The sequence below is a fragment of the Scyliorhinus canicula genome, chromosome 18 (assembly GCF_902713615.1).
Source record: "Scyliorhinus canicula chromosome 18, sScyCan1.1, whole genome shotgun sequence".
Lineage (NCBI taxonomy): Eukaryota > Metazoa > Chordata > Chondrichthyes > Carcharhiniformes > Scyliorhinidae > Scyliorhinus > Scyliorhinus canicula.
The window spans coordinates 97132636-97156866 of NC_052163.1; the positions used below are offsets into that span (position 1 = coordinate 97132636).

The 24231-nt window shown below is 49.9% G+C and overlaps 1 protein-coding gene across 1 annotated transcript in view; it reads right to left on the reverse strand.

Moving 5' to 3' along the window:
- LOC119953484 (cation channel sperm-associated protein subunit delta-like) overlaps positions 1–24231 on the reverse strand; it is a 760311-nt gene that overhangs the window by 31479 nt on the left and 704601 nt on the right. Inside the window, exons 20-21 of the mRNA XM_038777815.1 lie at positions 8147–8333; positions 466–620 (exon numbers count right to left, since the gene is read on the reverse strand). Coding sequence (XP_038633743.1) covers positions 466–620; positions 8147–8333 — 342 coding nt within the window. The remainder of the gene's footprint in view (positions 1–465; positions 621–8146; positions 8334–24231) is intronic.

The window sequence follows — 24231 nt, forward strand, 5'->3', positions numbered from 1 at the left end:
AACCCTCCAGGAGGTCAATAGCCGATTGTAGGTGCAACAGATGGTGCCGGCAATGTGTGGCATCAAGGCCAACATTGCTAGGGTGGTGACTGCAGTGAGGAGCCTAGTGCACAACATCGGCAGCATGAGTGGAGGTGTCCAAGGCGTGGCTCAGTCAGTGACGGTGTTTATTTTAGCCTCATGTATTACCATTACTAGCTTGTATGAGAAACAGAACTTTGGAGAATTCAACAAGCACATTTGGGTCTCATTAAATTCTTAGAAATCAAATGAGACAGTAGATTAAATATGTTATGAATTCTCATCCCACTCTGTGAATTTACCACATTGTTACTGAAACATACTTCACAATTCATAAATAAAACATCTTCAACATTTTTTTGCTAAAATGGATATAAAGTAGCAAGAAATTAATTCCTGAAGAAAAAAGTAAAATCTAAGGCGAAAAGATGCTGCTGAACCTACCTGTATGTGGAGTTTATCACAATTGCTTTGAAAATATAAAAGCCATTGCGTTTTGCAAACAGGATTCTGTTTCGATACCATCCACCCATAATCTGGTATTCAGAAGTCTTCGGCGCAGTCGGCGGTGGACCTGCTTTCTTACAACTACGGTAATTCTTTGAAATAAAAACAAAGAAATGCGATTGAGTCTCAAAAAAATGAACAACAATTCTGGTGAGCAATGGGAAAGTATTTAGAGAGGACCTCTATCATGTCTCACAGAAACAATCATAATCAACATATTTAAAGCGTTGAATGGTGGTGAACAGATCTTCAGTCAGTAAGAGCGAGTGATGATGAGCAACTGATGTTCTCCCAGCTAACCTTACAGAAATTTTGTGAGGATGAAGGATGTGTTAACAACAAGAAAACTTCTGCTTGTAACAAGGAAAAGCCCTTAAGGTGCTACATTCTATCCAGTTTCTCGGTTGCCTCAGAAACCTAAACACTAAGTTAAGATCTCTAGAACAAAATTGGAGGCCTTTGAAATGTGAATGTTATGACACATGTTAAAAATTCCATATGGGCGGCACGGTGGTGCAGTGGTTAGCACTGCTGTTTCACGGAGCCGAGGATCCGGGTTCAATCCTGGCCCAGGGTCACTGTCCTTGTGGAGTTTGCACATTCTCCCCATGTCTGCATGGGTCTCACCTCCACAATCCAAAGATATGTAGGGTAGGTAGATTGGCCACGCTAAAATTGTCCCTTAATTGGGAAAATTAAAAATAAATTAAAAATTCATATACAGACAATAAGACAAACAAAGAGTTACTTGAAATAGCAAGCGTGAAAAGAACTCTAAAATGTGACATCCAGAAAAGAAAATATCAGTATTTTGACCTTTTGAACAGATCTGAAAAGCTATTGAGATCTCTTATAGAGGGCAAAGACATGGAATGGTCTGGTTGGTTCTGAAATACATGTTTGATGATTAAAGCCTTGTGACTTACTGGGGGAAATGGGCTATGAAAAGCATGACAAGCTGTTAGAAAAAGCAAAAAGTATTTATGTGTGCTTTCCAATGAACAGGCACTACTGTCATCCTATTCTCTTGCCCCGATTCCAGTGTACTAATGCCCGCGCTCTCACCATGTGCCGTTTCCACAACTATCTATTCTAAATTACACAATGTCCGTATATAAGGTGATGGCTGCAACTGTGGTATCAAGTGATTGTGTCCCTTCAACTTCACTTCCTTCTTCCGATTCCTTCATTGCTTAGCGTGGTTCCTGTTCTTAAAGTTTGAAATGACAAGGGTTTGTTTGCGATGAGGAGAGAGGACAAAGTCAGAAATGCAACCTTGTTGAAGCTATTTTAGAAAAGGATATCATATCTAATCCTCTTTCTCTAATCCCATTTCTCCCTCATCCCTCAATCTTTTCTCCTGATTTACAATCTTCTGGTGACATAAGGATGCACTTCTTACTTTCTCTTCTCTCCTCGTCACAACCACACCTTTGTTCCAAATCCATTTCAAATACTCAACAGCCAACACCTTGTATATAGATATTTCATGTTATTTAGGGTAGGATATCAATGGGATTTGCCTATAGCGAGACAGTGGGCACTAATGTACTAGAGTCAGGGATAAGGGAAAAGGATAACAGTGATGCGCACTCACTGGAGGGCACATATAACTGCCTCTTGTTTTTTCTCTCTTGTTTTGAAACTTTAAACAAATATGGAAAAGCACCCAAAACATGCTTTGGCCACAGTGTTCGCCAATGGAATTTCTCATAATGGCTAGCACTGCCTCTTAAATAGAGGTTAAAATATGCAGATGCACGTCTTCCATTCTCGTTAATTCATGCTGTTTCCTATTGTGTGCTACCTTCTCCTGAGAAGAGAGATGTGTGTCACCACGTGTCATGCACAATGTTTTGGTGATGTGGCTATCAAGGAGAATAGTTACCAGTATGTACAAGCTGTGAGATCTGGATGTAAGGCATCCAACAGTGCCTGAGGATGAGGTAATGCATATGAAATGTTACATATGCCTACAGGTTGCCAGTGAATGTTGGTGAATGATAGTTTTATTCATAGTTTATTCATATAGGAGCCAGTTGAATGCATACAGCTAAAGAGTGCTAAATATTAAAAGTGTCTTGACTGGGAACTCAGTCAGTGTCTCATATAATGAATTAACCATTGTATTCCAGTGTATTCAGCACTGAGAGTGCACTGTTCTCTGTCTAATCGACTAATCAGTTCTAGCAAGGTCTCTGCCAAGCTGTGTAACATGGCAGGTGTGAGAAAACAGTAATTTTCCAAAGAGTGCGCACGCAGACGCTAAGGTAGTTTTGATAGGCACCAGTCAATCTTAAATAATGTCCAATGTTTGATTAACAAATCATCCTCTAAGTAACAGAGATTCATTTGGACAAACCGGGAGGTCTCAGCTGCGAACTAGAAACCAATGCAAGTAAAGAGGGGTTAAACCAGAGATAAGAATTCCCTTAAAAAGTAAAACCTTGTGGTCGAGGTCCTTGTTCCTGAATTCCTGAATCATCTGTTTGTTTGTGTTAAAGTGATTTCCTTTGGTGCTTTATTCTTTTTTGCCATGTTTGATTTTTTATGTATTGTTTGATATTTTGTTTCTATGTTTTTATTCAGTTCTTATTGAAGTGAGTAATTAATAATAATAAAGTAGTATTTTTGACACCTCCCACCAACCTGACTACTGATTCTTATTAGAAGATAAAATAAGAGTCCCACAATTTGGTGAGCCAGCCAGGAGTGCTAGAAGGAAGAGACCGAACACACACCGAGGCATCGGGCAGTGGATTGGCAGAACTGAAGTAAGAGACCCCTATGTCTGTGGCCGTTTAGAGTCGAGTGACCTCCTACGTACCCCTTACGAAAACGTCCGGGTTGAAATTGGCCCAAGTCCCAGTACAGACAGACATCTGACGATGTGTGTGTGTATATATATATATAATTATACAACGTTATAGGTATATAGATATATATTGTGACCCCCCACCACCACCACCACTCCCGACTGGGGAATAGTCTATGACTTGAGGCTGGGGCTAGAAAATACTATCTCTGAGTTGAAATGGAGGCTGAACATCTGCCTACAACTTTTAGGGACAACTGAGCAGAAGATATTTTTACAGAAGAAATGTTTCAGGTAACAAAGGATTGCATAGAACAGCAATATGACTTGGCTGAAACCGGTACAGAGATTGAACAGAAATTTCTAAAGCACAATACTTCCAAAGGACAATGGTCCCTTGATGATATAAGAAGAGTTTGGAAAAAAACTACCCATTTGAGAGAGAAAGAACGGACCAAATGGTCTCTGGTTGTGATGAGCCAGCTCTGATAGAGAAACAAGACTATAGCAAGTACCAACTATGTCCGCAAAATAAAAAAACAGAAGGAGCAATTATGGGCAGTCTGTGAGGAGCTAAAGACAGGGAAACCCAAAATTGAAAATCTAGAAAGTTTAGAGAAAGAAGTTGAGAGGCTCATACGTGAAGTCTCTTAACTGAAATTAAGCCTTACCGATTCAAACTCGAAAAAGATGAGCTCAAATTAGTGAATAGCGAGTTAGCATCGGAAAATACAAAGCTTAAAGCGGAAGAATCAGAACTTCAATTGGGAATAAAAGATCTTCTGACCCAGAATAGGGAACTAAAGATAAGTTGCCGGCTAAATCCCTGACCTGGGGAAAACGCCTTTTCAACGGGTCCGTGACACCCATACAACCAAGGCCCGTCCTAGAAACAGTAGATCCAACTCCAGATGTTCCGCATTCGCCAGTCTGCGAGGTAATAGAGGCCATTCCCGACGTGAGACATACTGTCCTAATGAAAAAGGAGCTGGCCGCGACCGCGAGCTCTTCTGCAGCAGTTTCATTTTATCCCAAAGTAAAAGTAATTAAACAAGAGCATTCGAAAAAGAAACTACCAGAGGTGGTCTCAGAGCCTGATTTTGTAACTGATTCGGAATCTTTAGAATCCTATAGCGACTCTGGTGAAGAGATTAGTCAGGAGGAGAAAACACCCCAAAAGTGGAAAACAAAGTCCATAAGAACTCAAGTACACGGTTAGCCACTTTAAAGTCAAAATGGTACAAGACCGAGGCAGTTAAAACAGTGGACAGGGAACAAAGAATTACCTGAGCCAAGTATACCCAACAGTTGATCATTGAACCAGTTAATCAGGAAAAGATTGATAGATGGTCTAAAGAATTACCGAATTCCAAGAAAGGGAGAATGGGATCATGGGGAGGGCTGGAATGATTACAAAATAGTTGCAATCTCCACCCGTTGGACGGAGTCCAGGTTGTATCAGTAATGATCCCTAGATGAAACAGCGGACTGCTTTCCCTGCGTCACTAGGGGTTGACGAACTGCAACTGGAAGAGGGGTGGACTGCGGTTAAGCAGTGGCTACGAAAATGCATTCCTGCCAAAAACTGATTGGGCAAAGGTCACCCCTTGTATTCAGAAGGTGACAGAGGAACTATTAGAATATGAAGCAAGGGTTAGAGCAATATGGAAAGAGCACTCAGGAATGGAAATGCGTGGTGGGGGGGGGGGGGGGGGGGGGGTGGGGAAGCTCCCGAGGTGGGTGGGCCACCAATGATGGGGGATTGCCCCTGGACTGGGAATGAATGGTCATGCCACCCCTGGATTGTGTATGCCATAACGAGGGGCAGCTCCGGTTGCTGCTATCTGTTCCACCAACAGTCTCATGATAGAATCCCGTCCATGGTAATTTGGTGATAGTCACTTTAACCCCGACTGCCCATGGTAGTCGCTGGCCGCACAGCTGAAGGCCATTGCTAATAGGGAATTGGCAACTCTAGTAATGTGAGCAGTTTGCTGCAGGCATGCTCTTGTAGACTATTGAGCACTTTAATATACTGCTGACTGTTTACTGTCTACTGCACTGTTGGAGCTTTGTGTTTATCGGGCCAGCACGGTGGTGCAAGGGTTAGCACTGATGCCTCACGCCACTGAGGACATGGGTTTGATTCCGGCCCCGAGTCACTGTCCATGTGGAGTTTGCACATTCTCCCCGTGTCTGCGTGGGTCCAACCCCACAATCCAAAGATGTGCAGGGTAGGTGGAATGGCCATGCTAAATTGCCCATTAATTGGAAAAGAATAATTGGGTACTCTACATTTTTTTTAAAAAGGAGCTTTGTGTTGAGACCGATGGTGAATACCGATTGACGGTTACTGTGATGTAAGTGATCTGTTTTATCTTTTTGTATGATGTTGTCTGTTTAATAAACAAAATATTCTGAAATGGATTCCCTTGTGTAGGCGTGCCATGCCGCAGATGAGTATTATTGGCTAGCATCCCAATCAGGCTGTGAGGCCTGGATAGTTTGCCTGAACTCCACACCACAGAGGCAGCAGCCAGCAAAAGACCACCCAAGAGCCTCAGCACTGGGGACATCACCACAACCAAAAGGTGTGTGTGTTGATGGGAGAGGGAACCAGCGCCTGGTCCAGGTACCTTTCCAGAGCCCCTCAGGAGAACAGGGTATCCCGCCTTGACTCCACCGCATCCACCAGTCTGGCATGATGGGCATCCCTGGAATTGTGGAGCTGGTCTGTGGCATGGCTGTATGCTGTCTGGGGTTTGTGCTGCAGGATCGGTTTAGATGCTGCTCCCCCTCACTAGCAGGGAGCTGCCGGGCACGGTCCCAGCGAATAAGCCAGTGGGACAGTCATTTGTGGCGTGAAACCCGTGGGGCATCATTAAGTGCCCTAATTAACATTAGATACCAGTGACAGCCTCGCCGAATCGGCCATAGGGAAACACCCGGCATTTCTGATCGCTACCACACTTAGGAACTTTTCCGTTAGATCGAGCCCTATGTATGTCTGACAATGCTTGGCCCACTTCAAATTCTGTGGTTTATTGATAATGCTGAAAGATTTATTTAAAATTGAAATGTATTATTAATCTAAAATCTGTGCAGCATCCTTTTTATCATAAACGTAAATTCATATTACTATTGTCTTTTATTTTGCACATAAAAACAGATTTTTTTCTTAAATATTTGTATGCTAAACAAATAGGTTGCTTTTCACAATTCCTTTTTGCAGTTTTATGATCTATGGTTTCAGTAGAAATTGTAGTTTATAATGAATACTTAATATTTGTGAATCACATTTCTGTTTGGACTATTTTAATATAGGTGTTAGTCCCTAGGCAGAGAAATTTGGTACAAACATATAATAGTGTTGGAAAACCATTTCAGAAGAAATGATAAAAAAATAGGCAAGGAAATGAAAGAACAAAAACACAAATGATGGTAAACAATTGTATAGGGTACTAATGGGTTAATACAAGAAACCGATTAGGCAAGAAAGAGTTGGTGGGGAGACCAATGAAAAGAATTGGAAGAACTACAAAAAAATGGAAGAAAGGATAACTTTCTATCGGGAATTGACTGGCGGGAGGAGAGGGACGCAAGCACAAACAGGAACTGATAGATGGTATGCTGCTTATGGAACCTGAGAAAGTTAAGAATAAATGGAAAGAATACATTTAAGATTTGTATAAAAAAGATGGCAACTAATAGAACTGGAATCAGAGAAAGAAGATATGTCCCTGAGTGATTTTGGACGTGATCTCCTAGAGTATGAAATATTTAGAGGTATAAAAGAGCTGAGGCCAGGAAAAACAGAAGTATATTATGGAATCCCTGCATAAATGATAAAATAGCTTGAGAGAAGACACCAAGAAAATGAATTAACCTGTGTAATGAGATGTACGCTGTGGCCAGAAAACTTTTGATGAGCACAGTGGTCCCATTGGAGAAGAGGAAAAATACCATGAAATTTGAAGCACATTGTGCGATTACACGTGGTAATGTTAAGGTTCTAAAAAATAGACTAGAAACCAAAGCAAGACATTACATCATCTGTGATCAGTTTGATGTTAGGAAGGATTATGGAACTAGAGAGGCGAGAAGTGGTGAGAATGTTAAGTGGAAGAAACATAGAAAACCAGCAAGAAGTGTACATCTGCTTTGTGATTATGAAAAAGCTTTCAACTGAGAAAGCTGGAAAAAGCTATTAAAAGTGCTGAAGGCAATCAGATTTGATTGAAGAGATAAAAGAATGATTATAGTTCCGTGTATGGGACAGACTGCGATAATGATGACATATTGGGTGAAACTGCAATTGTAATTGCGGATGGAACAAAGTTGTCTGCTATCAGTATTGCTCTTTAAAATCTATGTGGAAGCTGTGATAAAAGATGCACTAGATGAAGTACAAAAGATGTAAAAGTAAGATCAACTGGTGACAGTTGTGAGATTTGCAGATGACCAGGCCCTAGTGGCTAGTACAATAAAAGATCTACAACTATTACTAGATAAAATTAATGAGCTGGTGAAAACGTACGTAATGAAAATTTATATAAAATCTAAAAGTTGTGACGACTGAAATAAATAATGATGACAAAGCTGATGTCAAAGTAATTGGCTGACTGCTGGAATTGATATCAAAATTTAAGTACCTGAGAAGCATCTTGTCAGAAGATTGTTGCTGCCATAAAGAAATCAAAGCTTTATTGTCATTTACCAAAATTAATTACCACACTAGTTACAAATTACATAGTTTGGAAACGTTCCTTGAAAATATAAGAATTCAGCATATAGTTTATTTACCTTAAAATTCCAGGCAGTGTGAGGATCGGGATTAGCCTGTTTCTTTAACATAGATGTCCAGTTTTGTACTTCTGACACACATTCAACGTCACTCAAATGGAGTTCATAGGTATAATCATATATCCCGTTCACTTCAAACATTACAAAATGCACTTTCACCACCTCATAATAGCTATTATTATACCACCTGAAATATGATAAAACAGGAAGTGAACAAACTTTTAAAAAATTGGTCAAGATTGCAGGAGAACTCCCTGACCTTATTTAAATATTGCCATGGGCTTCTGTACTGGACTGAAAAATGGGGGTGGGTGGGGGGTGGAATTCTCCATTTGAGAGACTAAGTGTTGATGCCGGGACTGAATTGTGTCCGAATTCATGTTCCCATTGCGGGTGCTGGAGGTTACTCATGATAGCCCACTTTCTCAATGTTGCCCCTTGCCTGAGGCGTGGTGATCCTTAGGTTAAATCACTACCAATCAGCTATCCCTCTTAAAGGGGAAAGCAGCCTATGGTCATCTGGGACTATGGCGACTTTACCTTTACCTTCATTTATGGAGCAGTTCAGAACATGCTAATAGGCCAGCACTCTGCCCACCTGAATCTAGAGCAATTCTCATTCCTGCCAGTGCAGATGTGCTGGGGCCGGGTTTGCACTGGAGACCTTGACAAGCTGAAGCTGCTTATAAGCTCTCCACTCCTCACACACTTATTCTAGACAAGAAGATGGCCCAGCGAAGTGCAGCACAATGCTTCACTGACGCGGAGCTCGATATAACGTTGGATGCGATGGACACCCTCTTCCCCAGGGTGGGCAGGAGTATCCCGCCCACAGTTGTCAACTAGACCTGGGAGGAGGTGGCAAAGGCAGTCAGTGCTGTGACCCTCACCAAGTGAATAGGCTCACGGTGTCGCAAAAGATGAATGACCTCCTTGGGGCAGTCTGGTGGAGCCTCCGCCTATTGTTCCTCTGGCATCACTCCTGTCCTTCACTCCTCACATCACACTCCCATTCCCATACGGGCCATTTAAAACTCACCTACCTGCATGTCCCTCACATCCCACCTTGCACAAAACCCCAACAACTTTATTGTCCACTTTGGCCAGGTGCCTGCACACACATGCCACCATCTACAGACCCCTCCCCCCTGTTTAACCAGCCTCCATGCGTCTCACCATATCTTTGACCCCAGACCTCAGGGCTCTCATCCCCAACGCTCCCCCCCCCCCCCCCCACCCCCAGCAGAGGGCGATGGAATTATCCAGGGAGGTGCAGGGGAGGGCTATCTCTGAAGCGGAGGTTAGTATGCAACAACCAAGTGAGTCCCGAATGCAAAACAATCTCCTTATAGCAAGTGAGTTACCCTTCTCCTCCAGACCGCTCCTTCCCAAGATCTCACCTTGTGTCTTCTCTTTTGTCTTGCAGGATTACCATCAGACCATGCCAGCCGGTCTAGGGTACCTCGCCCCCAGTCACAAACCCAGCATACCGCCCGTGAAGACCAGTCTGGGGAAGACACAGACTTCTCAGCACTGCATCCACCTACACCCTCCACCATGGCAAAGATATCACCTCGGTGGGGCATTTTATTGAGGAGGCTCATGGGTCACCTTCTGGTGTGCACGTCATGCATGCTGCAGCACATCAGGTGGAGTCACGGATGGCTTACCGATCCCAGGAAACACTTCTGGAAAGTATGATCCAATTACTGGCAGAGATGCAGCAGTAGAAACAGGATGGGGCGTCAGCAACTTTCCAGCACCTGTAAGTGGAGCTGGAGGAGTCCAACTGCCTTCAGGTGCACGTGATTGTGCCGATAATTCTCGGTACCCAGGCCAACACTGAACAGGTGGCATCCGCAGTGGAAGTCTTGCATCAAAAAGTCACAGCCATGGGTCAAGACGTTTAAGGCTTGGGGCACACCGTGGTTGATAGCCGAGGCTCAGGTCAGGGAAACCCAGTCACAGGCAGCCATGTACCGGGCCAGATGGACATTGCTGTGGCACTCCACAGCTTGGCCCAGTCATAAAAGGTCATGGCCGAGGGATATCGAGAGCATTGGCCGGGTGCTGACTGACCTAGGCCAGTCACAGAGAAGCATGACTGAGGCAGTGAGGAACATGACACTCACTGAGGGACGTGGCCCAGTCTCAGTGCTCCATGGTTGAGGGCATTGAGACCCTGGTTGAGACGAGGGCAGCCTCCAGGACTGGCAGTGGTGACGGTGGAGCCCCCAGAGTCTACTCCGGCCTCACTTCCATCCTACAAAGTAGCCCAGGAGCCATCAAGCATCCTGAGGGAGGAGGACATGTTAGGGCCCAGCCCCTGCACCGCCCCCCCACCCCCCTGCCTGACACTGATGTATCTGATGGGCAACGGGCAGAACAGGGTTGCACCTCATCGCCTGTGTCACCCAATGTCGGCCGGGCCCATCCAGGTCCAGGCACTCCAGAGGATGGCTGCCAAAGGCATCTCCGGTCAGAGGGCAAGGTGTGCTGCAGGCTCTCTCCATATCTGATGTGCTATCTGAGATCACGCTTAAGAGGAGCGGTAGGCCACCAGTAAAGTTGGCATGGGTGCAGCACATAGGTTAGAGGTAGGAGTCAGGGCACAACATTTGTGTATAATCCCAATTAAACACCTTTTCCACCAATAATCCGACCAGCCTCAATCCTCTGTCTGAAGGGTTTGAGGGATTGGCTGCGCTGGGTATGGAGTGTGTGCCGGGTGGGGGTGTGGGAAGTTGGTGGTGTGGGTGTTGGAGGATGGCATGGGTTAGGGCCTTCAGAACAATTGAACGTTCCACCTGGGGTCACCCTCCCCTCAGAGGTGGTAGGGAACGCGGCCAGAAGTGTGAGGGCAAGTAAGACAGCTTACCCAGTGAGTGACCCATCATCGTTCACCATCTCCATAACAGCATCAATCTCCTGTCCAGCACACTGTAGCGCTAACAATTATACTCAAAGCCGAGAGACTGGTTCAATAGAGGCTTTATTGTTGTACGATGTTGTCCCTCCATCTGCAACTGTAGACTAAGGGTCTGAGCGGCTCTCATGCATATTTATACACAAGCTCCCTGTGGGCGGAGCTAGCTGGCAGGGGCTTACCGGAGGAACCTGTATTACAGGTACAGGCATACATCCCCCTACTGCAGTACGGAGTGGTTATCTCACCACATTCACCCCCTGTAAAAAAATGAGTCTGGCGGGGGTGACATGTAACTCTAATACAAAGGATGCTATTTACAAGAGAGTCCAACAAGGAAAATCAAGAGTCCATCCGGTTAGCAGGTTACAGGTTGAGCCGAATCGGTGGTCGAACGTTCCGCTGTGATCGGCGTAGCTGTGGTGGTGACGTCGGCACAGGCGGTGATGGCAACAATGGTGCAGGTGTTGGCGGTGTTGGTGCTGGCTGCTGGCGGGATGACTCCGAGAGCAAGCCGAAATCTTCCGTATCCTCCAGGGTGGGCAGGGGGATGAGGGATGGACCTGGTGGGGACGAATAGGGAGGCGCTGGGGTTGGCGTGGGAAGAGACAGGGGTGTGGGCATAGGATCGGCACCTGAGGGAGCCAGGTCCCGGAGCGAGACTGTGTCCTGACGGCCATCGGGGAACGCCACGTAGGCATACTGAGGGTTGGCGTGGAGAAGGCGTACTTTGTCCACCAGGGGTTCCGCCTTTTGGTGCCGTACATGCCTACGGAGAAGGACTGGGCCCGGAGTCGTGAGCCACGTCGGGAGCGACACCCTGGATGTGGACTTCCTAGGGAAGGCAAAAACACGTTCATGGGGTGTACTGTTAGTTGCGGTACACAGTAGCGACCAAATGGAATGGAGCGCATCAGGGAGGACCTGCTGCCAGCGAGCGGCTGGGAGGTTCCGGGAACGTAGGGCCAGCTGGACGGCCCTCCATACCGTCCCGTTCTCCCTCTCTACCTGCCCGTTACCCCGGGGGTTGTAGCTGGTCGTCCTGCTGGAGGCGATACCCCTGCTGAGCAGGAATTGACGCAGCTCATCACTCATGAACGAGGATCCCCTGTCGCTGTGGATGTAGTCGGGGAAACCGAACAGGGCGAAAATGGAATCCAGGGCCTTGATGACGGTGGCAGACGTCATATCCGGGCATGGGATGGCGAATGGGAACCTAGAAAATTCATCGACCACACTAAGGATGTAGGTGTTGCGGTTGGTGGAGGGAAGGGGCCCTTTGAAGTCCACGCTGAGGCGTTCAAAGGGGCGGGATGCTTTCACCAGGCGCGCGCGATCTGGCCGGTAGAAGTGCGGCTTGCACTCCGCACAGATCTGGCAGTCTCTGGTGACTGTCCGTACTTCCTCGATGGAGTAGGGCAGATTGCAGGCTTTGATCAGATGGTACAAGCGAGTGACCCCCGGATGGCAAAGGCTCTCGTGCAAGGCACGGAGCTGGTTCACTTGTGCGCTGGCACATGTACCTCGGGAGAGGGCGTCTGGGGGCTCGTTGAGCTTGCCAGGGCGATACAAGATCTCGTAGTTAAAGGTGGAGAGCTTGATTCTCCACCGCAAGATTTTGTCATTCTTGATCTTGCCCCGCTGCGTGTTGTTGAACATGAAGGCTACCGACCGTTGGTCAGTGAGGAGAGTGAATGTCCTGCCGGCCAGGTAATGCCTCCAGTGGCGCACCGCTTCAACGATTGCCTGGGCCTCCTTTTCAACAGAGGAATGCCGAATTTCGGAGGCGTGGAGGGTGCGTGAAAAGAATGCCACGGGTCTGCCTGCCTGATTCAGCATGGCGGCAAGGGCGACATCTGAAGCGTCGCTCTCTACTTGGAAAGGCAGTGTCTCGTCTACCGCGTGCATCCCCGCCCTGGCTATGTCAGATCGAATGCGGGCAAAGGCCTGTTGTGCCTCGGCCGAGAGGGGAAAATGTGTGGACTGGATAAGTGGCCGGGCCTTGTCCGCGTATTGTGGGACCCACTGGGCGTAATAAGAAAAAAACCCAAGGCAGCGTTTGAGGGCCTTGGGGCAGTGGGAGATTGGGAGCTCCATGAGGGGGCGCATGCGGTCGGGATCGGGCCCCAGTAGTCCGTTTTGGACTACGTAGCCAAGGATGGCTAAGCGGTCTGTGCGGAACACACACTTCTCCTTGTTGTATGTGAGATTAAGGAGAGATGCGATGTGGAGGAATTTATAAAGGTTGGCATCATGGTCCTGCTGGTCATGGCCGCAGATGGTGACATTGTCGAGGTACGGGAAGGTGGCCTGCAGTCCATACCGGTCAACCATTCGGTCCATTTCTCGCTGAAATACCGAGACTACATTCGTGACGCCGAAGGGAACCCTAAGAAATTGGAACAGACGACCATCTGCCTCGAAGGCAGTGTAGGGATGGTCCGATTTACGGATGGGGAGCTGGTGGTAGGCGGATTTCAGGTCAATAGTAGAGAAGACCCGGTACTGTGCAATCTGATTGACCATATCAGAAATGCGGAGGAGGGGGTACGCATCGAGCTGCGTGTACCGGTTGATGGTCTGGCTGTAGTCCACGACCATCCTGTGCTTCTCCCCGGTCTTAACCACTACCACCTGGGCTCTCCAAGGGCTGTTGCTGGCCTCGATGATACCCTCCCGAAGCAGCCGCTGGACTTCGGACCTGATGAAGGCCTTGTCCTGGGTGCTGTACCATCTGCTCCTGGTGGCGACGGGCTTGCAATCTGTGGTCAGATTGGCAAAGAGTGAGGGAGGCTCGACCTTGAGGGTCGCGAGGCCGCAAACGGTGAGGGGAGGTAGGGGTCCGCCGAATTTGAGGGTGAGGCTCTGGAGATTGCACTGGAAATTCAGGCCTAGTAAGAGTGAAGCACAGAGGTTGGGGAGAATGTACAGACGGAAACGGTCGAATTCTACGCCCTGTACAGTAAGTTTAACCAGGCAGAAACCCTGGATCGGGACAGAGTGGGACCCGGAGGAGAGAGAGAGATCTGCCGGTTGGCGGGATGGACCGCAAGGGAATAGCGCCTTACCGTGTCCGGGTGGACGAAGCTCTCGGTGCTCCCGGAGTCGATGAGGCAGGAGGTCACGTGGCCGTTGACCAGCACCGATGTGGAAGAGGGTGCCAGGTTGCGAGGACGGGACTGGTCGAGCGTAACGGAGGCGAGCAGTGGTTGATCGGCGGTTGAGTCAGATGAGTCCGACGAGGAGCGGTAGCGACCCGTGTCCCGTGGCCCCGTCCCGGGGAGAGGACAAAATGGCAGCACCTGGAGACAAGATGGCGTCATCTGCAGTACCTGTGGGTAAAATGGCGGCGTCCATGGAGCGTACGTTGTGGGGTCGGAACAAAATGGCGCCGCCCATGGAACGCACATGGCGGTGATGGATGAAGATGGCGGCGCCCATGGAGCGCACGTGGCGGGGCGGCAAAAGATGGCGGCGCCCACTGATCGCACGTGGGGTCGGGGGAAGCGGACAGCGGGGCCCATTGAGGGAGTGGCTGAGGCGAGGGGACCGGCGGTGCAATAGCGGCGACCGTCCGGGACTGACACACCGCTGCAAAGTGGCCTTTCTTGCCACAAGCTTTGCAGGTCGCTGTGCGGGCCAGGCAGCGTTGGCGAGGGTGCTTCTGCTGACCGCAGAAGTAACAGTGGGGACCCCCAGGGGGTGCGGTGCGGCGGGCAGCGCAGGCATAGTGCGCGGGGGCAGCTGCTGGGGGGGCCGTTTGCGGGGTCCACGAGGGGTAGGACGGATGGGCCTGGGGGGCCATTTGCGGGGTCCACGAGGGGTAGGACGGGTGGGCCGAGTGGCTAGCGGAGTAAGTTCGCGCACTACAGGAGGCGGCCGTCATGGAAAGCGCCAGGGCCTTTGCGGCCGCGAGGTCGGGGGCGGCCCCTTCCAGCAGTCGTTGCCGGATGGGGTCCGATGCAATGCCTGTAACAAAGGCATCGCGCATGAGTAAAGCGGAATGTTCCGTGGCTGTGAGGGCCCGGCAGTCGCAGTCTCGTACCAGAGGTATAAGGGCCCTCCAGAAGTCCTCAATCGACTCACCCGGCTGCTCGACGCGAGAAAAAGTTGATGCCTCGCAAACAGGGTGTTCGCCAATGGTGCATAGTTCTCCTTGAGCAATTCCATAGCTGTGGTGTAGTCAGTCGCATCTCGAATGAGCGGAAAGACGCTGGAGCTAAGTCTGGAGTACAGGAGTTGCTTTTTCTGAGCCTCCGTCGGGGGAGGGTCCGCTGAAGAGATGTAGGCCTCGAAGACTGCGAGCCAGTGAACAAAGTCTTTTCTGGCGTGAGGCGACTGCGGATCCAGCTGCAGACGGTCAGGCTTGATTCTGATGTCCATGGTGAATGGGAAATCGTACAACAATAAATTGTAGCGCTAACAATTATACTCAAAGCCGAGAGACTGGTTCAATAGAGGCTTTATTGTTGTACGATGTTGTCCCTCCATCTGCAACTGTAGACTAAGGGTCTGAGTGACTCACACGCATATTTATACACAAGCTCCCTGTGGGTGGAGCTAGCTGGCAGGGGCTTACCGGAGGAACCTGTATTACAGGTACAGGCATACATCCCCCTACTGCAGTACGCATAACTACAGTGGTTATCTCACCACACACACATGCAGGGATCACCCAGGCGGACAGTGGAAGGTGATCTTAAAGGCAGGAGTCGGACTGTGTCAAACAATGATGAGCATTATCAAATCGGCATCATCCTTGACAAGCCCTGCTGATGCTGCCTATTATGACCGCCTCGGAGGCCATGGGCAATTCACCATCTGGTTCCCCATGACAAATATTGAATATGAATTCCCCCGGTAAAACGAAGTGGGGTTTCCCCTTAACAAGAGGGAACCTCACTGTACAAAACACCAACCTGGGTACAGGTCGGGAAGGATGACCCTTCGGGATGAGGAGAGTTAGTTGTGTGTACCTAAATAAACCAGAGTTCATTTTATCCTGCCATACGTTCCTGAGTGTCTCTTTGTTGGATTCTACACTTGCAACAAGGCTGAAGTGGAGCTGCTGCAGGCATCAGGTACTGTACTGCTGAGCCACTTCTAGGCCCCAGGAGGTCTTTACTCCAGCTGTAGAGTTGTTTCACATCGGGAACCTTGAACATTTCGATGTGAGTAGCGATGACTGGACCCAGTACATTGAGAGGGTACAAAATTTTTTTCGTTCAAATGCCAGAGTTGGGGATAAGCGGCAAACTGCGATATTTCTGATCACAGTTGGTGGGCTGACCTACGTGCTGATAAAAAGCCTCTCTCACCTGGATAGGCCAGACTCCAAGTTTTTTGATACATTGGTGACTTTAGTTGAGGTGCATTTGAACCCAATTATAATTCGCAGGTTTTGTTTCCATGTGACCTTGCAGCCCAGGGAGAGTCCAAAGACGCCATCTTGGCACGCTTGAGGACGTCGCTACCACTTGCGAGTTTGGACCCATGTGTTTTGTTTGTGGACTCCACGATGCTGACACCCAAATCAAGTTGCAGCCGCAAAACCGCTTGACTCTCAAATGGGTGATTGACATCGCCATCTTCTGGGAGAGCACAGAGCTCTGTGACCAAGAGCTTCAGGGCATGGCAGTCCTGAACCTTGCCCGTTGGAGTCACGCCAGCCAGCCAGGACCTGACCTGAAAGATGCTACTTTCTTTATACTCCTCAAGGGTTTTGACTGTCCCCACCCTTCTAGATCGTACAAAATCTTCCTTTTCCTTTTTGACAAGGTTCACAATATCCCTAGTTAACCATGGCTCCCTGAACTTCCCATACTTATCCTTTGTTCTCTCAGGAACATGACTTTCCTGAATCCTAATCAACTGTCACTTGAAAGACTTTCATACCGATGTTGATTTACCCTCCAACAGCTGCACACAATCCAAATTCTTCAATTCCTATCTAACATTATTGGAATTTGCACTTCCCCAGTTTAGCACCTTAATGAGAGGGTTATCCCTATACAAAAGTAAACTTACGGAATTGTGGTCACTACTCCCAAAATGTTCCCGTACTAAAACCTCAACCACCTGTCCAGGCTCATGCCCCAATACCAGGTTCAGACTGCCCCTTCCCTACTAGGACTATCTACATATTGCATCAAGAAGCGTTCCTGGATACACCTTACAAACTCTGCCCCATCCAAGCCCCTAGCACTAAGTGAGTCCCAGTCAATATAGGGGAAATTAAAATCCCCTACCACAACAACCCTGTTACTTTTGCACCTATCCAAATCGCTCTACCTATCTGCTCCTCTATCTCTTGCTGGAAGTTGGGGGGCCTGTAATAAACGCCAAACATTGTGATTGCCCCCTTCCTGTTCCTGAGCTCGACCCAGATTGCCTCATTGTACGAGTCCTCAGAGATGTCCTCCCGCAGTACGGCTATAATATTCTCCTTAACCAGTAATGCTACTCCCCCACCTTTTACACCTCCCGCTATCTCTCCTGAAGCATCTATATCCTCCAACGTTCAGCTGCCAATTCTGCCCTTCCTTTAACCATGTTTCTGTGATAGCCACAACATCATAATTCCATTACTAATAAGTACTCTAAGTTCATCTGCCTTACTTGCTATACTTCTGGCATTGAAACAAATACTCTTCAAATCACTGCATTTGAGCAGAGAGGGTGATGTTGTTCTCTTATTTTTATTCTCTATTTTCCCTTCAGTTATTACACCTTCTAAGCTAAAATAAGCTTCGAAGCAGAGATAATAAATTCAGGGAGGTCATGATGAAGCTGTATAGAACTTTGGTAAGACCACAACTGAAGTACTGTGAGCAATTCTGGCAGAATGGTTGCACAGTGGTTAGCACAGGTGCTTCACAGCTCCAGGGTCCTAGGTTCGATTCCCGGTTTGGGTCACTGTTCAAGAGGAGTCTGCATGTTCTCCCCGTGTCTGCATGGGTTTCCTCCTGGTGCTCCGGTTTCCTCCAACAGCCCAATGATGTGCAGGTTAGGTAGATTGGCTATGCTCAGTTGCCCTTAGTGTCCAAAGAAAAGTTAGATGGGGTTACGGGGATAAGGTGGAGGTGTGGGGTTAGGGTGGAGGTAGGGGCTTAGCTAGGGTGCTCTTTCCAAGGGCAGGTGCAGACTCGATGGGCCGAATGGCCTTCTTCAGCACTGTAAATTCTATGACACGACCACACACAGACTGGGGCCCGCCGGAGGAACAGAAGCCGTCCCCAGGGACCAGAACGACTCCTCCGAACTGGAACAGCAAGATAGCGGCCGCAGACATCAGGCCCGGAGCTAGGACCAGGACCCCAAGTGCGCTTGTGAAGATGCGTTTCCCCACTAGCCCCCCAGATGTTAGCGCTCCCTAAAGGCCAGGCATACTATGTTGGGTTGGTTACGTATACAGGGGAGCCTCTGGCCATTGAAGGCCCACCCAAGTGCCTGTGACATATGGGGACCAGTCGACATGTTTGCCCTTGTTGGTGGTCTGCGGTGGAAGCCCCAATTTGTTGGGCTGCGACTGGCTGCCCCATTTGAAGTTGGACTGGCAGAGAGTCTGCCACATGTATCCCCATGGCCCGGAAGGGGTTCTGGCAAAGTTCCTGGGGCTTTTCACCGATGGTCTCGGCACCATCAATGGAGCATTGGCTAAATTCAGCATGGACCCACATGCACAACCCTGCTATTTCCGTGCCTGGCTGGTACCATACACGCTACCCCCAAGGTTGACACCAAGTTGGATTGCCTGTTGTGATTGGGCATCATCTCCCCCGTCCACTGCGCTGACTGGGCTGCACCGCAGGTGTTCAAAGCCGACGGATCCAGGCGGTTGTGTGGGGACTATAAAATGACGGTGAACTGGGTTTCCCGTCTTGACCATTACCTGGTCCCGTGCATCAAGGACCTGTACACCACGCTCAGTGGTGGCAAGATATTCACCTACAGTTAGTTCTTACACCCGTTTGCCGTTTGAGGTTTCCTCGGCCTGTGCGATAGTCCAGCAGGTTATGAAGAACATTGTGAGGGGTCTGCCCAAGATGGCCGTGTTCCTGGATGGCATGCTCAGCACTGGGGCCTCGGACAGGGAAAACCTGGACAACCTGGCTAAAGTCCTCCGGCGGTTTGAGCAGGGCGGCGTCCACCTCCAGAAGGAGAAGTGCGTTTTCAATGCCCTGGGGTCACCTATTTGGGGTATCAGGTGGACCAACATGGCTTACACCCAGTGGAAGACAAGGTGTGAGCCATCCACAGGCATCCACCCCACACGTTCAAACTGAGCTACGCTCTTTTTTTAGGGCTCATCAATTATTATGGGAAATTCATCCCCAACTTGGCCATATTGCTGAGCCCACCCCACCAACCGATGGAAAAGGGGAGCTGGTGGGAATGGGGTTCCCCGCATCTGAAGAAATCCAGGAGGTGAAACAATGATTGTCCTCCGAGAAGTTGCTCACACATTTCAACCCTGCCAAGCCGCTTTTCCTCACGTGCAACGCTTTTCCTTACGGCGTGGGGGCCGTCCTCAGACACTGGATGCCTGACGGATCATAATGGCCAATCGCTTTCGCATCCTGCACACTTGTCGATGCAGAGCGTAACTGCTCACAAACCAAGAAGGAGGGCCTGGCTGTGTTTCGGAGTTCGCAAATTCCACGTATACATCTACGGCAATGGGTTTACAGTTTATGCCGAACACAAACCCTTGCTCGGGTTGTTTAAGGAGAATCGTGTGATTTCCCTGATCGCATCAGCCAGCATCCAGCAGTAGGCTTTGCTTTTGGCCGCCCGAGGAGTATAAGTTGAAAGACCACCAGGCATGCGGATCCCGCACGCCGACGCATTGAACCACCTATCTCTCTCAATGAGACCACCCGCCTCAGCCTCGGAAGTCATAGCTGCCATCAGAAAGTGGATCTAGACGGACCCACAGTAATCCAGGGTCCAACTATGGCACAGTATGGAGCCTAGCACCGGGCCTTGCTCGACGACTTGATGTCCTTCACTGCGAAGCTCCCGGAGCTTAGCGTGGAAGACGGCATCTCATTGTGGAGGATGCAGGTGGTCGTCTTCCAACCGCGCGCCGCTGCTACAGGACCTCCACAGTGGACACCCGGTGTTGAAGATGAAGATGCTCGCCTGGAATTACGTCGGGTGGCCCAGAATCAATTCCAACATTGATAAGGTGGCCCAGTGCTGCAGGCTGTGCCGAGAGCATCAGAATGGTCATGCCAACTGCACCGATGCACCCATGGGAGTGATCGGGGAGGCAATAGTCCCACGTTCGCATCGACTTTGCTGGCCTGTTTCGGGGGCAGCTCTCCTAATCCTAAGACTAGAGGGTCCGTCTTATGGCTCCTTGCGTGCCTCTGGAGTAGAACTGGCCCCGGAGTCGTCAGCCAACGTGGAAGCGACACCCCAGAGGTGGACTTCCTGGGGAAGACAAACAAGCGATTGTGAGGGATCTCGTTCGTGGCCGTGCAGATGAGTGACCTAATGGAGTGTAGGGCATTGGATAGGACCTCCTGCCAGCAGGTGGTTGGGAGACTTCTTGACCGTAGGGCTAGAAGGACAGCCTTCCAAACTGTTGCGTTCTCCCTCTCCACCTGCCTGTTTCCCCGCGGGTTATAGCTGATCGTTCTGCTCGAGACGATGCCCTTGTTGAGCAGATACTTATGCAGCTCATCGCTCATGAACGATGTACCCCGGTCGCGGTGGATATAGGCGGGAAACCAAACAGGGTGAAGATGCTGTGCAGTGCCTTGATTACGGTGGTCAAGGTCATATCAGGGCAGGGGACAGCGAATGGGAAGCGGGAGAATTCGTCGATGACAGTGAGGAAATAGATATTGCGGTTGGTGGACGGGAGGAGCCCTTTGAAGTTCACGCTTAGTCGCTAAAAGGGCTCAGAGGCTTTCACCAGGCGAGCCTTGTCTGGTCGGTAAAAGTGCGGTTTGCACTCCGCAAAGATCTGGCAAGCCTTGTTCATGGCCTTGACCTCCTTGGTGGAGTAAGGTAGATTGCGGGACTTGATGAAATGAGCAAGCTGGGTGACCCTCGGGTGACAGAGGTCATCGTGGATGGCCTGCAGACGGTCTTTCTGTGTGTTGGCATCTCGGGACTCATTGAGCTTCCCCGGACGATATGTAATATCGTACGCCGAGGTGGAGAGTTTGATCCTCCACCTCAAAATGTAATCACTTTTTATTTTGCCCCGTTGTGCGTTATCAAACATGAAGGCTACCAACTGTTGGTCGGTGACGAGGGTGAACCTCCTACCGGCTAGGTAATGCCTCCAGTGCCGCACGGCCTCCACAATGGCTTGTGCCTCCTTCTCAACTGCAGAGTGCTGAATTTCCGAGGCGGTGAGGGTTCGGGAGAAAAATGCTACTGGCCTGCCTGCCTGGTTGAGGGTAGCAGCCAGGGCGACGTCTGATGCATCGCTTTCTACCTGGAAGGGGATGGTTTCATCCACCGCGTGCATGGCGGCCTTGATGATATCGGCCTTGATACGACTGAAGGCCGACCGGGCCTCAGCCGTCAGGGGAAAACCCGTGGTCTTAATGAGTGGTCGGGCTTTGTCCGCATATCTGGGGACCCACTGGGCGTAATAGGTGATGTACCATCAATTGAACTCGAGACACGATGAAGATCCAAACTGTGGCTTTAATCAGCTAGTTGTTAGCCCGGTGGTCGACTACAGAGAAAGGCCGACCGTCAGGAAACCTGGGTACCTATACCCCGCCTCGGAGGCGGGGTCTACTTGCCTCTCGATCAATTGGTGAGCAGTCACATGACTAGTCCCAGCCAATCGGACGAGAGGCACATGACCAGCCAGAGCCAATGGGAAATCAATGCTCTGCACCAATGGCAGTGCTCACATTCATACCACCACATTCACCCCTTGTGGAGAAAGAAGGCGGGGGGGGGTGTAAGTGGAAGAGAAAGGTGGGCTGCCCACTGGCTCATGGCAAAAAACAATACTACTACTACTAACTTAAGGTGCAACAGAATAACAAGGTCCAAACGAAAATGTCCCATGGTCGCATCTGATGGACACGATCAGCCTGTCGGGTGCCCGTGGTGTTCTGGAGGACCGTCGCAGTGGAGCCGGTGACGTCGGGCCGATGGTCGTCCTTGCCTCCGGGAGCATCGGTCGTAGATGTGTCTCCGTACCCCGGGCCGGTGATGGAGACGCTGTAATCGGGGGAGAGGGGGCTTGTGCGCTGGGTCGTGGGGGCGCGGGGGGCGCTGGGGGGAATTGGTGTTGGGGGGGAGGTGTTGATGTACGGGGGGAAGGCCGCACACCGGCGGGTGCCAGGTCCCGAAGCGAGACCGTATCCTGCCGACCGTCTGGATACTCCACGTACGCATACTACGGGTTGGCGTGGAGTAACTGGACTCGCTCAACCAACGGGTCGGACTTGTGCACCCGCACATGCTTCCGGAGCAAGATGGGGCCGGGAGTGGCCAGCCAGGTCAGGAGAGGGGATCCTGAGGACGACTTCCTGGGGAAAAGAAGAAGACGTTCATGAGGTGTTTGATTAGTGGTAGTACAGAGGAGAGACCGGATTGAATGCAGGGCGTCGGGGATGACCTCTAGCCAACGGGGATAGGGAGATCTCTGGACCGTAGGGCAATCAGGATGGTCTTCCAAATGGTGCCATTCTCCCGTTCGACCTGACCGTTACCCCGGGGGCTATAACTGGTCGTCCTGCTAGAGGCTATACCCCTGCTGAGCAGGAATTGATGCAGTTCATCACTCATAAAGGAGGACCCCCGGTCGCTGTGGATGTACGCGGGGTAACCGAACAGGGAGAAGATGGATAGGAGGGCCTTTATGACGGTTGTTGTGGTCATGTCGGGACAGGGAATGGCGAAAGGGAAGCGGGAGTATTCGTCGATAACACTCAAGAAATATGTGTTACGGGACCTCCGGTGGCGGCAATGCGGAGCTAAGCCGCACGTTCGGCAGTTCCCGCTAATTTAGGACTTTTGGGCTCTTTTAAGAGCCCACAACGGCGTTTTTACAACTTTCCCCTGGGGGGGGGGGGGGGGGTGGAAACACAGCCAGTGTGCCCAGCAGCCGGTGGATGGACTGGACTCGCAGTAGAGCGGGCCAAAGGTCGATTCTATCACAGAGAAAGGCGAGAGGCAGGAAAAACAAAATGGCGGCGGGCGGGAAAGCAGCGTGGCAGCAGTGGGCGCGGGAGCAGCAGGAGCTGCTTCAGCGCTCCTTCAGGGAGCTCAAAGCTGAGATTTTGGAGCCATTTAAGGCCTCGTTGGACAAGCTGGCAGCGACTCAGACAGCTCAGGCCGTGGAGGTTCGGAAGCTGCAGCACAAGGTCTCAGAGAATGAGGATGAGCTTCTGGGCCTGGCAGTGAAAGTGGAGACACACGAGGGACTGCATAAGAAATGGCAAGATAGGATGGAGGAGATGGAGAACCGCTCCCGCCGGAAGAATCTGCGGATTCTGGGCCTCGCAGAGGGGCTAGAGGGCTCGGATCTGGCGGCCTACGTGGTCCTCATGTGAAACATGCTGATGGGTGCGGGGTCATTTAACGGACCCCTGGAGTTGGAGGGCGCCTACCGAGTGTCACAGCGGAAACCTAAACCGAACGAGCCGCCCAGGGTGGTGCTGGTCCGTTTTCTCCGTATGGTTGACTGGGAGTGCGTGTTGAGGTGGGCGGAGAAGGAGAGGAGTAGCAGGTAGGAGAACACGGACGTTCGGATCTTTCAGGACTTGAGCGCGGAGGTGGCGAAGAGAAGAGCTGGCTTCAATCGTGCGAAGGAAGTGCTCCACAGGAAGGGGGTGAAGTTTGGCCTTCTACAGCCGGCTCGCCTCTGGGTCACGTACAAGGACCGCCAGCTCTATTTTGACTCTCCGGAGGAGACCTGGACTTTTGTCCAGGCTGAGAACTTGGACTCAAACTGAGGATTGGGGGGGCCGAAGAGAAATGTACTTTGATTGAAGGCTTTGCTTTCCTAGGTATCCTTTTAGCCGATTTTGGCTGTGTTTACTAATGGTTGTTTCATGTTTGTTTTTGCTGTTTTCGCTATTTTGGCTATTGTCATCTGTGTTCTTTCGGGGTTTTTTTTCTGGTTTTGGGGCTGTTGGTTGTTTATCAGGATGCTTTTCTTTGTTTTTTCCAC